Source organism: Mesitornis unicolor, unplaced genomic scaffold (genome assembly GCF_000695765.1).
Source record: "Mesitornis unicolor isolate BGI_N332 unplaced genomic scaffold, ASM69576v1 scaffold33709, whole genome shotgun sequence".
Classification (NCBI taxonomy): Eukaryota; Metazoa; Chordata; class Aves; order Mesitornithiformes; family Mesitornithidae; genus Mesitornis; species Mesitornis unicolor.
Window position 1 is genome coordinate 37145 of NW_010205791.1, and position 14282 is coordinate 51426.

A 14282-nucleotide genomic window follows, 5' to 3' on the forward strand; every position below is an offset into this window, starting at 1 on the left:
CATTCTTCAAGCTAAGATTAACATGCTGACGCCTTGAAAGATTTGCTTTCCAAACAGATGGAGGATGAATGATATGAGGGGATACTCTGACACATTGGGAAAAATACAGGACAAGTTGTGTGATGCCTTTGTTGTAAATGAAGGAGAGGGAAACAGGGTATTTTGAGGAAAAGAGAGAGATGTAAACAGATCCCTAGCATGAGCAGAGCTCACATTACAGAAGGTGTGGACTATGTGATGACCTGGTAGCTTATAGTAATGTTGACTTTAAGTTGTATTGACAGTCATTCCAGGAGCTTTGTTTCTCCCATTGGTGCTGTACTTAACCCCCTGCTCTGCAGCTTCCTCCTGTTTGTGAGTAATGACTGGTAATACTAAATACCAGCTTTAACAACCAGACTGTAGTGTAATCTGATGATTTCACAGTTAAGGAATTTGTGCTTCTATTTTCATGGTTTGATAGGACTCCCTGATGATTCCTGGCACAAGCAGCGTTGTGGGCCAGTAGCTCGTTATCAGTAGTAATACTTGGCACCTGTGACTTTAATGTTAGGAGTGCTTAATTTAGATTTTGGAAGGTGTTTTTGTAACACATACTCCCTACGCAGCATGCGTGTGTATGTGTATGTCTGTATGGATGGATGGATGAGTAATGCAAAGTAATTGGTTCACCTGAACTGTATCCTAACATTCTTCTGTGTTCTTTTTATAAAGGAAAGGGTATTGTGCCAACTAATGTCACCCGCAGGCCAAGCTTCGAAGGATCAAACGAATCTTTTCCGTCGTACCATCAGATCAGTAATGCAGCCTATGAAGGGACAAGCTTTGGAGCAGAAGGTGCAAATATGCTTACTGAAGTTCCAAGGCCATACATGGACTATTTAATCTCTACTTCCCAGTCTACAGCTATGAATGCTCCTGTGCAGCGACCCTCTGGAGTAGGCACTCACAGCGCACCCACAAGCCATCAGCAGAAAACGTACCCTGCAAATATTGAGTCTTCTGTGATTAATTATCCAGTGGCTAATCACAGCACTCAAGCTTTGCAGCTGCAGGCATCCCATGGGTCCAACAGCCAACATTACAGTAGGCAGCACATGATGGTGCAGGGGGAACCCATGGGGTATGGTATTCAGCGGAGTCCATCCTTCCAAAACAAGATGCAGCAGGAGGGAGGCTACACCAATCTTCCAAATAAAGGAGCAGTTGTTCAGAACAATTCTGGTCATGTGTTTCAGCAGGCACCCACGAGCCTGTATGTATCACATTCTCATCACAAACAGACAAGTCCTTCTTCTCACCAAATGCATGTGATGTCTAGAGGTCCAGCCTTTGCTAATGATTTTTCAGACAGTCCACCGCAAAATCTATTAACTCCGTCTAGGAATAGCCTAAACATGGACCTCTATGACATGAATAACCCTCAAGTTCAGCAGTGGCAGGCAGCAACACCGTCACGCCGAGATTCTTTACAAAATCCAGGAATTGAAACATCTCCACGGCAACACATATCCTTCAGACCTGATGCCACAGTGCCGAGCAGAACGAACTCCTTCAACAACCACCAGCAACAGCCCCAAGTGACAGTGTCTATAAGACAGGTTCCTCCAGGAAAAGCTGATCCTTCGATTACATCTCCAAATACGATCACAGCAGTCACATCTGCTCATATTCTCCAGCCGGTGAAGAGCATGCGAGTAGTGAGACCTGAGCCTCAGACTGCAGTGGGACCTTCCCATCCTGGCTGGTTACCTGCGCAGGGGCCGACCGTGGATGGCTTGGAGATCATTGAGCAGCACGGGCCACCTGTTGGAGCAGCTAGCACCTACCAATTGGATGTGGATTATGGTAACCAGGAACTGCGGTGTCCCCCACCACCGTATCCCAAGCATTTGTTACTTCCCGGTAGCTCTGAGCAGTTTGATATCAACTGCTTATGCATGGGCGTAGAGCAGACCCTCCGTGTAGTCCCCAATTCAACATGCAATAAGGTTGAGGAGAACAGTGAGCGAAATGATAAAAGCAGCAAGAACACTAAAGCTGAAAAACCAAGCAAGGATAAAAAGCAGATTCAGACGTCTCCGGTGCCTGTGCGAAAAAATGGCAAAGATGAGGAAAAACGAGAATCTCGAATAAAGAGCTATTCACCTTTTGCCTTCAAGTTCTACATGGAGCAACATGTAGAAAATGTCATAAAGACCTACCAGCAGAAAATTAACAGAAGATTACAATTGGAGCAAGAAATGGCTAAAGTAATTCTTGTTTTGTTATAGTAAAAACTAATGGGGTCAAATTGAGTATTTTTAATCAGTCAAAAAATTTACAAAGGCAGATTCCACTGTAAGTAGTAGGTAGCTAACACCTCCCCATACCAGACTATTTCACTTAGAAGCATAGGTACAGGTCTAGGAGGCTGTCTGAAAACCCTGAGATGTGAAATAATATATCTGGATGCCAGAAAAGTAAAATGAAGCAAAACCCCCCGTAGTAGGAAGGTATGAGGTTTGCTTAGGCAAGAGCTGAGAAGCCAGGTTTGAGGCTGTGACAACTCTGGCAATGCTTTGGCAGCTCTTGCAAAACTGTAAAAGGTTTTCTCTTTGCTCCAGTTCTTCCTCTCTGTTTCATGACAGCCACACAGTCACCAAAGCCATGGTTCAGCCTTGGTTCAACATATTCCCTGTGCTGTGTTTTCAGATGAATATCTAATACTTGACTGGAAGTTGTCTGTTGAACACGTGTAAGTAATAACATCATGGAAGTGATCTTATCTTGGCCAGCTTGAACTGATCGCGGGCCCCTTGCTGGGGCTTGTTCTGGAAGCAGGTGCAAGGGAGGTGCCCACGTGGAGTGAGAGCTGCTTTAATCCCTAATTGTAGCTCTCAAACTTAAGATGGTTCACTGATAGGGCTGCTCAAAACAAAGCTGCCAAGTCTCGATGGTTGCTGTGGCAATTTTGTTTTTAATTTTTAAATGTGGAAGAGGTTTTTTTCACAGGCATGACTAGTCTACTTCTGTATTTAAGGGTAAACTCTAAGGAAAGCTATTATTAACACATAATGGGTAATAATTAACTACCCTAGCACAGTCAATTTCCAGAGTCAATTAGTTTGATGCTCACATTGCTCCAGAAAGCTCAGCAGTTTGTTTGTTGAGGTTAAAATTAAGCAAATATGCTTCAATAAATCTCTTGAAAGGTTGGCATTTTAGTGACAGTTAACAGTTTGTCCTCACAACAGGTACAGATTGTATTGCATTGCTTAGATTTAGTGAATATTTTCCTGAGATTGAGGTAGGAAATGATCTCTAGAGAAGCAAAACAGCACTGCTTGCGTTAGTTCTTCTCTTCTGACTCTTCAGCTTTCCCTCACTTCATAACTCAGAGATAATTCAGCTATAAACAAAAACATCTCCTTCCCCTAGCAACTTCATCACTGGCCAGAATAATACACTGAGGAGATCTTGGCTATCTGAAGATCACATTATTCTAGAATTAACCAAGAACACAACACGCTAATTATTTTACCTTAAAACAATAAACAGTTCCTTTATTATGGATTTATGTACTTGCCTTGCATTTTAAAAACAGTATTACTTATTTTGATTTGGTTATTGCCTTTAGTCTGAAAATTCATCCTACCTGTTCTGCAAGTTTCTGCAGACCTCCTCCATCCTTTATTTCCTACAGATTTCATTTCTATTCCGTGGGGAGCTCACTGCATAGTCTGGCTGCCCACATTCATCTTTAAAGATGTAGACTACAAATCAATCTAGGGAGCAGCCCTGTGGGTGTATGCTTGGGTCTCCAGCCTGCAAATCAGTCACCTTCAACTCGTTCCACCTTCCTCCCCATTGCCCCTTCCCACTAGGCACAAACCTTCCTCTTAAAGTGCTTCAGTTGATGCCAGTTAACTCAGGGGTTTGGAAATGGGGTATGCAAAAAGAAGGGGGTGTGCTGCAGAAGATGAGTTGTCAGAGGACCGTGGGGCCGCTGGTGGCGGCCACCAGTGGCCCTCGGGAGAGGGACAGGCTCCAAAGCTGTCAGAGTGCAGCGTGCAAGCTCTGTCTTGAGGGTGGGGAAAGTCTGGTTGGATGCTGCTGCTTCTCCATGCCTCAGGTCTCTTCCTGCACCCGTGTGAACTTGCAGTTACTTGGAGCTTCTCTGGGGACAGGAGGTGGCTGGACAAACCAGCTGTTTTATAGCTTAGGTGCAGAGGGGAAAGAATATATTTAGAGGGGAAATAGCACCAGTGTCCGGGCTGACGTGACTGTGGGGAGGCCATGGCTGAGGGTTACATGCATGTATTTTGAGAGGGAAACGGGAGAAGTGTATAGAACAGATCATCAGGAGATGTAGAGAGCTTGAGAGTGCAGGCTGTGTATTGGCAGAGGAAGAAAGAGAGTTTCTAAAGAAGGTTCCCAAGGCCCTTGGCAATGCGTAGGTCAAAACCAGCTTCTTAATCACAACAGAAAAACCAGCAGTCAAACTGCACTCGAGGTAGGAATTGTTCATGTGAGTTGCCCTGGGTGACCGTTCATGAACTAAGTGAAGTGCTGTGTCTAGGTTTAAGTTTCAGTTTAGGTTAAGCTGTGCTGCAGTGTACAAACAGATAGTGGAGTGCAGTGGCAAAGGGCACATTTGAAAGGTGTAACCCAAATCTCGTGGTCAAGTTTGCTGTGTTATATTTGCCTCTCTGACAGTATTGCCCTGTGCCTCTGTTCAGTCAAATGAGAAAGGCAGAACACTCTCAGATATGGCAAATCCGGGTAACAAGTTAAAGCACAGTGCATTTGCTGGTATTTCAGAAATACCTCGACAGACAGACAAGAGAGTATGGTTTTTGGTTAAATTTTCTGAGAAATGCATTTTGGGAATGCTCGTTTATTGTTCTCTTGCTATGAATGTAACAGTACTAGCTCTTGTGGTTTGCTTTCCTTTGTAAAGGCTGGCCTTTGTGAAGCAGAACAGGAGCAAATGAGGAAAATTCTCTACCAGAAGGAGTCCAACTACAACAGACTTAAAAGGGCCAAAATGGACAAATCGATGTTTGTGAAAATCAAGACTCTGGGTATTGGCGCATTTGGAGAAGTCTGCCTGGCCTGCAAAGTGGATACCCACGCCCTGTACGCCATGAAGACTCTGCGGAAAAAGGATGTGTTAAACCGGAACCAGGTGGCCCACGTCAAAGCAGAGAGGGACATTCTTGCTGAGGCAGACAACGAATGGGTGGTTAAACTCTACTATTCCTTCCAAGATAAAGAGAACTTGTACTTCGTGATGGACTACATCCCAGGGGGGGATATGATGAGTCTGCTGATTCGGATGGAGGTCTTTCCAGAGCGTCTGGCTAGATTTTATATTGCAGAGCTCACTTTGGCTATAGAGAGTGTGCACAAAATGGGATTTATTCATCGAGACATCAAGCCTGACAACATTCTGATAGACCTGGATGGGCATATCAAACTGACTGACTTTGGACTGTGTACTGGATTCAGGTGGACTCATAATTCAAAATACTATCAGAAAGGTAACGTTCTTTGGCTTTACTTGTGACAGTATTGCATTTTTTATTTTGAAACAAACAGGCAGCTCTTGGCAGAAGTGCCAGCTCGGAAAACAGAGGTGTGTACTTTGACAAAGCGTCAATGACAATCCTGTGCATTGATGTCTCACCAACTCATTCAATCAGTCTGTTTCCAGTCCTTTGTTTCCAGGACTGTTTAAATCCCTATCAGTAATCTGGCTCACCACTACAGTAGCAGCAGTTTTTCAGTTTAGGCTTGTTTGGAGGGTCTTTTTTGATGGTGAAATAATTTAATCACAAATTTAAAGTAGTCCACGCACCTCCTGTGTGTGCCATTGAGTATTGGTGTCTGTTGGCAAAAAGGTCATAAACAATTGGTATAGCTGATCTAAATATATCTCATTGTTCTGTATCTCCCATATGGGAATGTGCTTCCTTGTGCTGAGGCAGACATTTTGCTGGTTATGGAAAACCTATTGTGAAGGAGAGGGCAGAAGGAAGTGCCTTGAGTTTGAAGTTTAAATGCTGTTCTTCAGTGAGAGTAGAAGATGACACAACTAGATCTGTATAATTTCTCTTTGTGTGTTGTGTTTTATGACCATGAATGTAAACTTTCTCTCCCATCTGAAAGGGAGCCATATCAGACAAGACAGCATGGAGCCCAGTGACCTTTGGGATGATGTGTCCAATTGCAGATGTGGAGACAGGCTGAAGACATTGGAACAAAGAGCTAAGAAGCAGCATCAGAGATGTCTAGCCCACTCGTTAGTTGGAACTCCTAATTATATTGCTCCTGAAGTCCTGCTTCGTAAAGGTAGGCAACCTGTATTTTTCTCCTGTTTAAGTAACCATCAATGTTTTGAAATACTTTTTAATTTTTACCTTAAATAAGCTTGCTGCTTTGGAAGATTGTTGTTCTGAGGGCCACAAATACTTAGCTCACATTAATGAGAACAGGTACCTCTACATGCTCCACTGTTTAGTATCACATTGCTGACATTAAGAGTGGCCATAGTTTGTGTGTCTCTGCATATCTGTACTCTGAAGCCTTTAAATGAGACTGCTAATAAATGTGTCAGATTATGCTGGCAGTGATATTTTTCAAATATGAAGCAGATTATCTGTACTTGTGTACATAGTACAACTATGGCTGCTAGCAAGTTTACATGGACCAGTGAGTAGCCGGCTGAGGGTTCTGAATCACTGATTCAGATGGGTCACTTAAATATGGATGGTGTGAAATTGTGGCAACATCTCCTCCAGCTTCCCAGCCAGAATCTTGGGGAAACCCAGCAAAAAGTTTTCAAAAATTTACACTGGACATTGCATTCAAAAGCTCAGCTTGAGGAGTTTTGACGGTACTTGGTGGCTATCCATGAATGGACATGGTCACTGTAGTAGGGAGATTAGATGTCCGAAGTTGTCTGCAAGCCAGATCCTAAGCCTGATCTTTCTCAAATTGAGAGATTTCACATTGGACCCTACATCATCCAGTGACAAACACTGATTTCGATGGAGATTTGTAAGTCCTCCGTTCCTTTTTGGAGATCTCAAATATATACCTTATTTGTCATGTCACAGCAATTAAGTGGATGAAATTGTTCCTCAGCTTAGAACTTGCTCAAAAAGTCATCTGTGGCTTTCTTCCGTCTCTAGAGCCAGGCTGTGTCTTCCAGCAGCTTTTCAAACTTGTGGTACTCCACTGAGCCTTGGGGGAGACATCAGTCACTAAACCTTTTCTTTATTCTGAGGCCCAGTCTGTGCTGTGTAGTGATGTAGTCATGGGGCAGGGCATGAAGAAAAAACGTCATTCTTTCTGATTACATGATTCCACCACTCACTTCTGTCGAGAATTAAATTTATTCAGAAAGATTTCCAGACAACAGGATCCAATCTTTTACTGACAGCAGCAGAATTTAGGTCAGCTAGAAGTGACCTTATGATGAAGGTGGGTTTGGAGCCCTTTGTTTTTCAGTCACAGATTGTTTGCAAAATGACAGAAATCTGTGCTGTGTGTTTTGATACCTAATTGCAAGTGGCTCTATACACATTCTCCTTGGTTAATGAAGGACAACCTCTTTACTTGCCTTTCAGGATACACTCAGCTCTGTGACTGGTGGAGCGTTGGTGTGATCCTCTTTGAGATGTTAGTGGGACAGCCTCCTTTTCTGGCTCCTACACCCACAGAAACCCAACTGAAGGTAAGTTGAAGCGAAAGTCCAATCTGTGGTAGCAAAATGTTAACCTTTTCCCTTCCCTTCTCCTCCAGGCACAGACCTATCCCCTCTTGTTTTACTAGAGAAAGGAGCAGTGATTACAAAACACTGATTTTCAGTAGTTCTATGCAGGGACAAATCCATTCCCAATCAATGAAGATACTGAGTATCAGACTAGAATGGACTTGTCCAACTGCAGGTAGTTATTAGTTTTAGGAGCCTTAGCACAACTCTGATGTCTTAAGCTCAAGTTTATCCATCTAAATTCCTTAGAGTGCCTAGCAGATTTCAGTAAGCTGATACAGCAGTGGTAATTACTGCTGGCAGTGTCAGTGTTTCTAAGTCAAGCAGTAAGTAGCTTTTTATTAGAAAGGATGTATCTCATGACCATTTTTCTTTGTTTACATTTTGAGATGAAATGAAGTAATCCCTTGAAGTCATTCCATAAAGTCATGTGTAAACTGAGTATGTTCTCAACTAGGACTATGGTAGCATTCAGGAAGCCATTAGGAATTTGCCTTTAAAAAAAACCCGGCAGATAAAAGAAGCAATTCTATCTGACAGTGTTTTTTGATCCATTAACAGCCAATGCAATCTAATCATTGGGTTCTTGAACCTCTAAAATAACTATAGGCTGTGAGCTGACTAGTTATGTGTATAATTCTGCGCAGTTAATGTTGTCAGTCAGAAGGTTTCTGTTGCCAGAATTAGAGGTTGTTTAATACCTTTCTTACCTCCAGGTGATAAATTGGGAAAGCACCCTGCACATTCCCTCCCAGATCAAGCTAAGCCCTGAGGCGACGGATCTCATCACAAAGCTCTGCTGTGCCGCTGAGGACAGGCTTGGAAGAAACGGAGCAGATGACATTAAGGCCCATCCTTTCTTCCACTCTATGGACTTCTCTACTGATATCCGTAGGCAGCCAGCTCCCTATGTTCCAAAGATCAGCCATCCCATGGACACTTCCAATTTTGATCCAGTTGAAGAAGAAAGTCCCTGGAATGACGCTAGCGGTGACAGCACCAGGACATGGGACCCGCTAGCCTCTTCCAACAGCAAGCACACGGAACATGCTTTTTACGAGTTCACTTTTCGGAGATTCTTTGATGACAACGGGTATCCCTTCAGGTATCCCAAACCTTCTGGCATGGAAGTTGGCCAGTCTGAGAAATCTGATGTCGAAGACAAAGGTGTGGTGGATCAGACTGGAGCCTGTCAGCCTGTGTATGTGTAAATTATTGTATAGAGTACTCCAGATGAGACTGATCTCAAATCCAGTAGGGCCTTTACCTGATCCTTTGGGAGCTGATCCTGCAGCGCTTGTCTGGGTGTAACTTCAGCTGAGACTGGAGTCGGCCTGGGGAGTCAGAACTTGCAGGGCCAGGTCCTAAACATGGCACTCTTGGAAGTTCAGGTCAGTTTTACTGTAAATAACTTTGTTGATAATGACACTTGAAATCCTGGTCTTCACCAAAATCTGCAAGGCCAGCAGTCTACCATTTTTAGGCCTATTTTTATTTGAGGTCAGCATCGCCCTACTCAGATTAACTTTTACAGACTTCTGCAACTGTCAGCGTTATTTTTTAAATGAATAAAGAGCACTTATATTTTGTTTATAGCAGGGGTTTTTTTCCTACTAAATTATAAGGATTAACTTTGACAAATCATGCTGCTGTTCTTCTTTTCTACATTTTTATTTTATCCATAGCACTTATTTCACATTTAGGAAGATGCATAAAGCTGAAGAACATGTGATGAAAGGTCTCTGTGCAATAATGTAAGAAAGAAAAAAAAGGAAGAAAAATGAAAAAAAAAAAGGAAACTGCTCTCTAATTGTCTAAAATTACTGATGCCATTGTATTCGCATCGTGATTTTTGTTTATTATGTGTATTTTCCACATTTCAAAATTGTGACATAACCTTAAAGCTGCTTTATTTCCTTCTGCTTATTGGAGTGTAATAGAAAGTGTGAGCAAGTGACAATTCAGGTGTGATTTCATTGTCTAGTGTGTGAAGAATGTTGCATGAGCAGTGTTTTTCTATTTGAAATGGCCTTTTCTTGCCATTCACGGGCAGGTCCTGTGGATCCATTTTTACTAAGGGTCTAAAATTAGACCATTTTAAACCGTGTGTTGATAATGTATTGTGTGGGTGGTTTCCTCTTATGATTGTATCCAATATTAATTTTGTAAAACAGATTGCAGAGGTTATAACTGAACAGTGATTTTGTGGTCTGACATATTAGATCATTTTAGTAAACACGTATCATCGGCACACACGTTTTCCCACAAAGGATCGATCGCAAGACCGCTATTACAAAGCTGATTTGTGGCACCAGTCTAGGTCGGTCTTATTCACGTAGCACACAGCACAGTGCCCATGGTTTAATCCTAGCAGTGATGCAGAGCACCAGGACTAACATAGAATCACAGAGTGATTTGGGTTGGAAGAGACCTCAAAGCTCATCCAGTCCAACCCCTGCCATGGGCAGGGACACCTCCCACCAGCCCAGGCTGCTCAAAGCCCCATCCAGCCTGGCCTTGAACACTGCCAGGGAGGGGGCATCCAGGTGTAGCTCAACGTGTCCAGACCAGAACGTCCAATGCTGTGCTCCCATCACACATCGAGATCTTGAGTGCGATGAGGCTGATGTTGAGTGTGTGCAGCTCCACGGACATCTGTGGCACCTGGAGGTACGTGGCTTTTCCAGACATCAGATCCCTACAGGCCAATGACTGTGTACCCGTTTAGGATCCTCATGTTTTAGGCACTGACATCTGAAAACATTGGCATTGGTCATAGGTCATTCTGTCCTGTTGTCTATAGGTAAAAATGTTGCTGTGATGGAGCACAATAGTCCTACATTTCTGTCAAATTATAGGCATACTTTGAAATATCAGTTCTTAACTATGTTAAAATATGCGTTTTTCTTATATGTATAAGTGAGAATTATTCAAGGTGATATCAGAATACTAAAGATAATTAAGCCATACATATTTGCATATATATTATATATAACTAAATAAGTAAACACACGCAAAAATCCTTAATTCAGATTAGTGTAACAGTCCTATTTAAAGTGATTGACGTAATAACATTTGAGGAAAACACTCCTTTAATGTGTTTTTGCTTTATTTTATTTTTAAATCTGGAGCTTCATTATTTTTTCCGTATGTTATTCCACGTATTATTCCTTAATGTTTTAGCATATCCTATCCTATCCATTGTTTAGATATCTAAGCAACACCATATAAATTCATCAGCCTAAACTAAACAAAAATGATTGTGTATTTGTTTACATTTGTATGAAAGGAATGTTCTGAGGTATGCAGTGCTTGTGTTGTGACAGTTCATGTAAGATTCAGTATTACTGCTTTTTTATATAGTAATGCCATTTTTTGTTATTTACATCTATCTGACATTCTTTCATGTGGTAGGTTCTTTCTCAGGAACTCAATTTAACTGTTATTTATTGATATATCATTGCCTTTGAAAGCTTCTACTGGCACAATTTATTAAAAACGAGAATCAAAATCTAAAATGCGTTATGTGTTTAATTGGATTGGATTAATTGGATTGGTTTTTGTAGTGTTAGTGATGGGTTTGAGTTACAAACATGAGATCCAAACCTCACCTCCTGTAGCATTTGATGTCGGATCTCTGGGTACCTGAAGACAATTTCTTCAGTCCTCACAGCCCTTGAGAAGAAGGGGCAGGATTCACAGGAAAAACTTCTTTTGGTGTCACCAGGTCAGTAGGTGGCATAAAATTCAACAAAATTAATCTGCAAATGCACGATCTTTGCAGCTATGCAAAACAAGAGAACCTGGCCCAGGAGGAAACAGGTGCTTCCACAACCAAGAAGTTCCTCACTTCAAATCTATGCTGCAGGGAACCGAAGCCAACTCCCATTTCACCTAAGAAGAGCTCATTTGAAAAACAGATCTCTCCAGCTTATCAGGTGCTGTCTCTGGAGGCTCATCCTTTGCAGACATTTCAGGGGTAAACAGAAAGTTGGAGTAAATTTTATGAAATCTGGACAAGTAAACAATAGGCCATATATTGGGATTGACAGTTCTGCTGAACTTCCTGCAAAAAGCATCTAATACCTTCTTTTAAGAAGTTCTATCAACTCAATGTTTGTTTAAAAAAAAATCTTCCTTTAAAAAAACAAATAACAAAAAAACCCCTTAGATGTATTTATTCCTGACTGAAAGTAAAGAGTTTATGACTTCTGAAGTAGTGCTCTTGGTTAAGGCCACAGGTGGCATTGGAGATGGCCAAGGTTGAACCTGCTGCTGGTCTTGGCAAGATAGGAATTTAATTCCTGGGTTTCAGCAAAGACACGAATGCGCTGGAACACCACTTACTGTGTGTGCATAAGTCTAAATAATCACCTCCAAAAATCTATGTAATTGCTGCTTCCAGAGTGGAAACTGTATAATGCAAGGGTGCAATGGCCCAGGAACAGCAAGAGCCCCTGCCGCCATTCACACCTGTACTCCAGTGGGGCCAGATCTGCCAAGAAGCAGCAACAGTTCATGATAAGCAAGTGATTCCTGGTTGGATGCAAAAGGACGAGCAGTGCAAGTTATAACCACATACCCAGCTTGGATACCATGGAAGTCAAATGGGAGAGAAGCATTTGACTTTTAAATGGAAACTCAAGGCTGAGGTTAACTGTGCGGGAAGCAGGGTGATAGCCCGGAACCTGATGGAAAATCACTCTCATAAAATTCTTTTCCCTGTGATTTTTTGAGGCATGAAACAGCTGCGTTAAAAGCTTTCCTAGAGAAACTGTAGTGAGAAAAGGGGAATTCAGAATGTATAGTTTGGTTCTATCCCCAAGTGCGGAAACATTGGCAGAAAATGGCAACTGTTACTAAAATTATTATTGGAATTAAAAATATTAAATATTTCCCACAGGAAATCATCTCAGGAATAGATAATGTAAAAATAGCAACTGTTAACACACACACACACAGAAAAGTGTAAAAATGTTTTTCCTGGCAAAGCAATCTGCTGCAGCAAGGACACGGAAGCTGTGCCTTCCTCTGGTTTCTGTTCTGAGCAGTGAATGAGCAGTGAGTGGCACTGGGTGAAAACAGAGTCCTGGGCTCGTTCTTACCAAAATAAACCGAGGATCTGATCTGTGAAGCCATGGCCACCTTCTGCACATGCAGCAGTCGCTCCAAGACAGAAGAAAGAGGAGCCCAGTGACATGGACAATTTAAATGCAAATGGGCTGAGGAATGCACTGATTTGTCCGCTCTGGTGGTTTGGATGGTGCCTTTACTCCAGTTTGGCAAGATGATAAATACCTGTGCCTGCATCTGTCAGTTTTTAGATAGTGAAGAAAATGGGGCTTCACGACTCAGACCTTGGGCAATATTAAGTATTTATTGAACTTTAGCGGGGCTCAAAAAGTAGCACGGTGTAAAGCACACCTCATCTCCTGGTCTGGGTCATGAGAGCCCCATGGCCCAGGAACATGCCCTTGCCCCCCTTGGCTGCTGGGTCATGCTGTGCAGGGAAGGAAGAGACTGGCTTGGTGCTGGCTCCACGCTGCCTTCAGCCCTGGGCTGCTTTTAGGGAGAGCAGAGGGTGGCAGCTCAGGGTGCTGCTGGGAACAGCTTTTCTTTAGTAATAGCTTTTCTTTTTTTCCTACTTTCATGCTGTTGGACAGCTATGGGTGATGTTTTCTTCCTTCCTTTTTTCAGGAAAAACAGTTGGCTGCTTGACTCTGCTCCTTTCCAAAGGCAGCACTGATGATGGCTTTCTGTGGCCGGAGGGGAAATTGGCCTAGTCTGAAAATTAAGTCCCCACTCCTGAGGGCAGTATCTCAGCCACTTCTTGTGATACCCTCATGCTCTGAGCAGTTACTGTGTCTTTTTGATAATTTCCATAGCATTGGTCATTCTTGGCCATAACAGCACGAGTAAGCTCAGCTCAGTGATTGCCTGTGGCTTTCATTGATCTGATGGCAATTTCAGAGTAGCTAATTTCAGTAAAAAGATACCTGATTGTGCTGAGTAATACAACCATCAGAAAGGAAGGAAAGGAGCACACACTTACTTTTCATGTGTTTAACTTTTCTACTTGGACCTCATCACAAGGTCAAATGCTCATCAGCACACTCTTGTGAGAGGCTCAGTTGTCCAATACCTTACAGGGGTGTTCACCAGCTATTCACAGTGTTTGGTTTTAACTCAACACTGGGGGACTGGTAAGAGGTTTTTTTTGGTTTGGTTTTTCAGACATAAAATCTATCAGGTAAGAAAGGTCAAAACTCAGGATTGATTATCCCTTACAGGATAAGCATCTGCATAGAGTGTGGTTAAACCTCGTGTTATGATGAAACTCCAGCAGAAGTTTTCTTTAGATGAGGAACTCCCTTGGGCGGAAACTGGGCAGACTGCAGATACCCAACCTGAATGGGGAATGACAGACCCAACAGTGAATATCAGGGCTGCCTTTACAGATGCATTTGCTTTGCATGGGCAAGGGGTGAATAAACAATAGGAGCATAGAAATGCTGGTTGG

General features: G+C 42.5%; 1 protein-coding gene across 1 annotated transcript in view; it reads left to right on the top strand.

Annotated features, from left to right (window-relative positions):
- LATS2 (large tumor suppressor kinase 2) overlaps positions 1-8973 on the top strand; it is a 41784-nt gene extending 32811 nt beyond the window's left edge. The window contains exons 3-7 of the mRNA XM_010191540.1: positions 715-2252; positions 4943-5525; positions 6154-6336; positions 7617-7723; positions 8479-8973. Of these exons, the coding sequence (XP_010189842.1) occupies positions 715-2252; positions 4943-5525; positions 6154-6336; positions 7617-7723; positions 8479-8973 (2906 nt within the window). The remainder of the gene's footprint in view (positions 1-714; positions 2253-4942; positions 5526-6153; positions 6337-7616; positions 7724-8478) is intronic.
- The last annotated feature ends 5309 nt before the right edge of the window (positions 8974-14282 follow it).